The 1,951-nt window shown below is 41.4% G+C and overlaps 1 protein-coding gene across 1 annotated transcript; it reads left to right on the forward strand.

Moving 5' to 3' along the window:
* Nucleotides 1-505: 505 nt before the first annotated feature.
* LOC148103623 (uncharacterized) lies at nucleotides 506-1,477 on the forward strand. The gene has a single exon (XM_087838163.1). The coding sequence runs from the start codon at nucleotides 506-508 to the stop codon at nucleotides 1,475-1,477; it is 972 nt and encodes a 323-aa protein (XP_087694289.1).
* The last annotated feature ends 474 nt before the right edge of the window (nucleotides 1,478-1,951 follow it).

The raw sequence follows: 1,951 nt of genomic DNA on the forward strand, positions 1-1,951 counted from the left end.
TGACATTTGACATAAGGTCTTAGACTTTTCGTCCATGCAGTTTTTTTTTGTTAAAAACTCTTCCAAAAATGAAACATTTCCAAAAACTTCAAACTAGAAAAATATATGATTAGAAAGTATGAATGTTTCAAAAGGGAAACATTTTCAAAAGGTAACATCTACAAGAAAGATGTAGATGTTAGTTAAACTCAAACCTGAAGCTTAGTCATAACTTCAGCTGCGAATAACCTGAAGCATCTTAAGAGGTTAATTACGGTGACTTCTTTCTTCGTTATTGTTAATATGTTTTAGTATTATTATTCAGCCTCCTCTTCCATCCTCATATATGAAGACTTTTCTCTCAGGTAGCCGCTACTGGGCTACTGTCAAAACACGACAGTGTGAAAGACAAATCCCCAAAAACATGACCATTGTCAACATATGCAAAACTTTACTGTATTTTCTAAACAACAATAAATTATTCCATATGTTACTGGTTTTTTTCCTTTGCTGTCTTCCATAGGTCATGTTCATCAACACTTCCTCCTCTCTCTCATCCTTAAATTCCTCCGTTAACCCGTTTGATTCAATATGCCAGGATTCAACAGTCAGCAAAGTTTTCTACGCCATCTACACCTCCATTACCATCCTCCTCTTCCTTCCACTCTACATCTTCATCCTCTACATGGGCTTCCAACAGTGGCGTCAGAAATCTGCACATGCAGGGGCAACAATGACCAACTCCAACTTCTTCACCTACAACATGATGTGGGTGGAGAGTTTTGGAGCTTTTGGATCGGTCTTCTATGCCGTGGGTGGTTACACCAATAACATAATAATGATCACTGTAGGGATTTTTATGTTTCTCATCCTTTTTCCTGTAGAGACTTTGTTTCATGTCCTGACCTGTCTGGAGCGCTACCTGGCTGTTGTTCACCCCATCACCTATATGCATCTACGAGAGTCACATGGTGTCAGGATTAGAAACATCTGTGCTGTTTGTAATTGGCTGCAGTGTGTTGCATGGTTGGGCTTGCCCGTATATCGGCTTCAAATTGTAAATATTCTAATTCTGTCCTACTTGGGTGTCTGCATGGTGATTGTTGTTTTTTGCTGCCTATCTGTTCTTCATGTTCTCAATCTTCCAAGACCAGGGGATGTGGGCCACAACAAGGAGCATGTTGACCAATCAAAGCTCAAGGCTTTCCACATGATCATGGTGATAACAGGAGTGCTCCTGCTGAGATTTTTTGGGTTGATGATTTGTTTTGTGATAAGTACTATGTCATTGATTGCTCTCAAACACTCATGCACTTTGATGGAATCCTCCGTTTGGTTGAGCGTACCCAGCCGTCTGGTTCTTCCTCTACTGTATTTGCACAAAGTAGGAAAACTGTCATGTTGTAGGAAAAAAAAAAAATTCAGGATAGGGGCCTCCGCCCTGTGCTGTGGGCAGAGGCAGAGAAGTTGTCCTGCTGGTGCTCAGAAAATAGCCTGAAGCTTAATGTCCTTCAAACAAAACAACTCATAATGGACTTTAGGTCCACTTCTACCTCATTATAAATGAGGAACGGGTAAAATTTGCCTCCACTGATCTCATCTTGACACCTTGGTAAAGACATCCCAGCAGTTGCTGCACTTCTATCTTGTGCTGAGGAAAACACAGCAGGTAATTAACACTGTCCCCCAAAATAACTGGCTGTTCACTGCTATTCCTGGAGACCATCAACAGATCCTCGGGTCTCAGAAAAATCACTGCCATCACAGGTCATCTCTACCCCGCCCACCACCTGTTTAACCGGCTGCACCCGCTTGGCACCTCACTAACAGCGTCTTCCCCAAGACCATTCAGACTGTCAACAGTATCACCCCACACACTCAGGCCACTCACAAATTCAAAACAAGTCCAATGTGTGCTTTTCTATTGTTTGGGGGTTTTTTTTTTTATAAATTCTTCTTGATTGTATATGTT

This window comes from Neolamprologus brichardi, chromosome 3 (assembly GCF_056152115.1).
Source record: "Neolamprologus brichardi isolate AB-2024 chromosome 3, ASM5615211v1, whole genome shotgun sequence".
NCBI classification, from domain to species: Eukaryota; Metazoa; Chordata; class Actinopteri; order Cichliformes; family Cichlidae; genus Neolamprologus; species Neolamprologus brichardi.

Excerpts from the sequence above, each read along its gene's own strand:
- LOC148103623 (XM_087838163.1), top strand. The coding sequence starts at position 506 with ATGTTCATCAACACTTCCTCCTCTCTCTCATCCTTAAATTCCTCCGTT.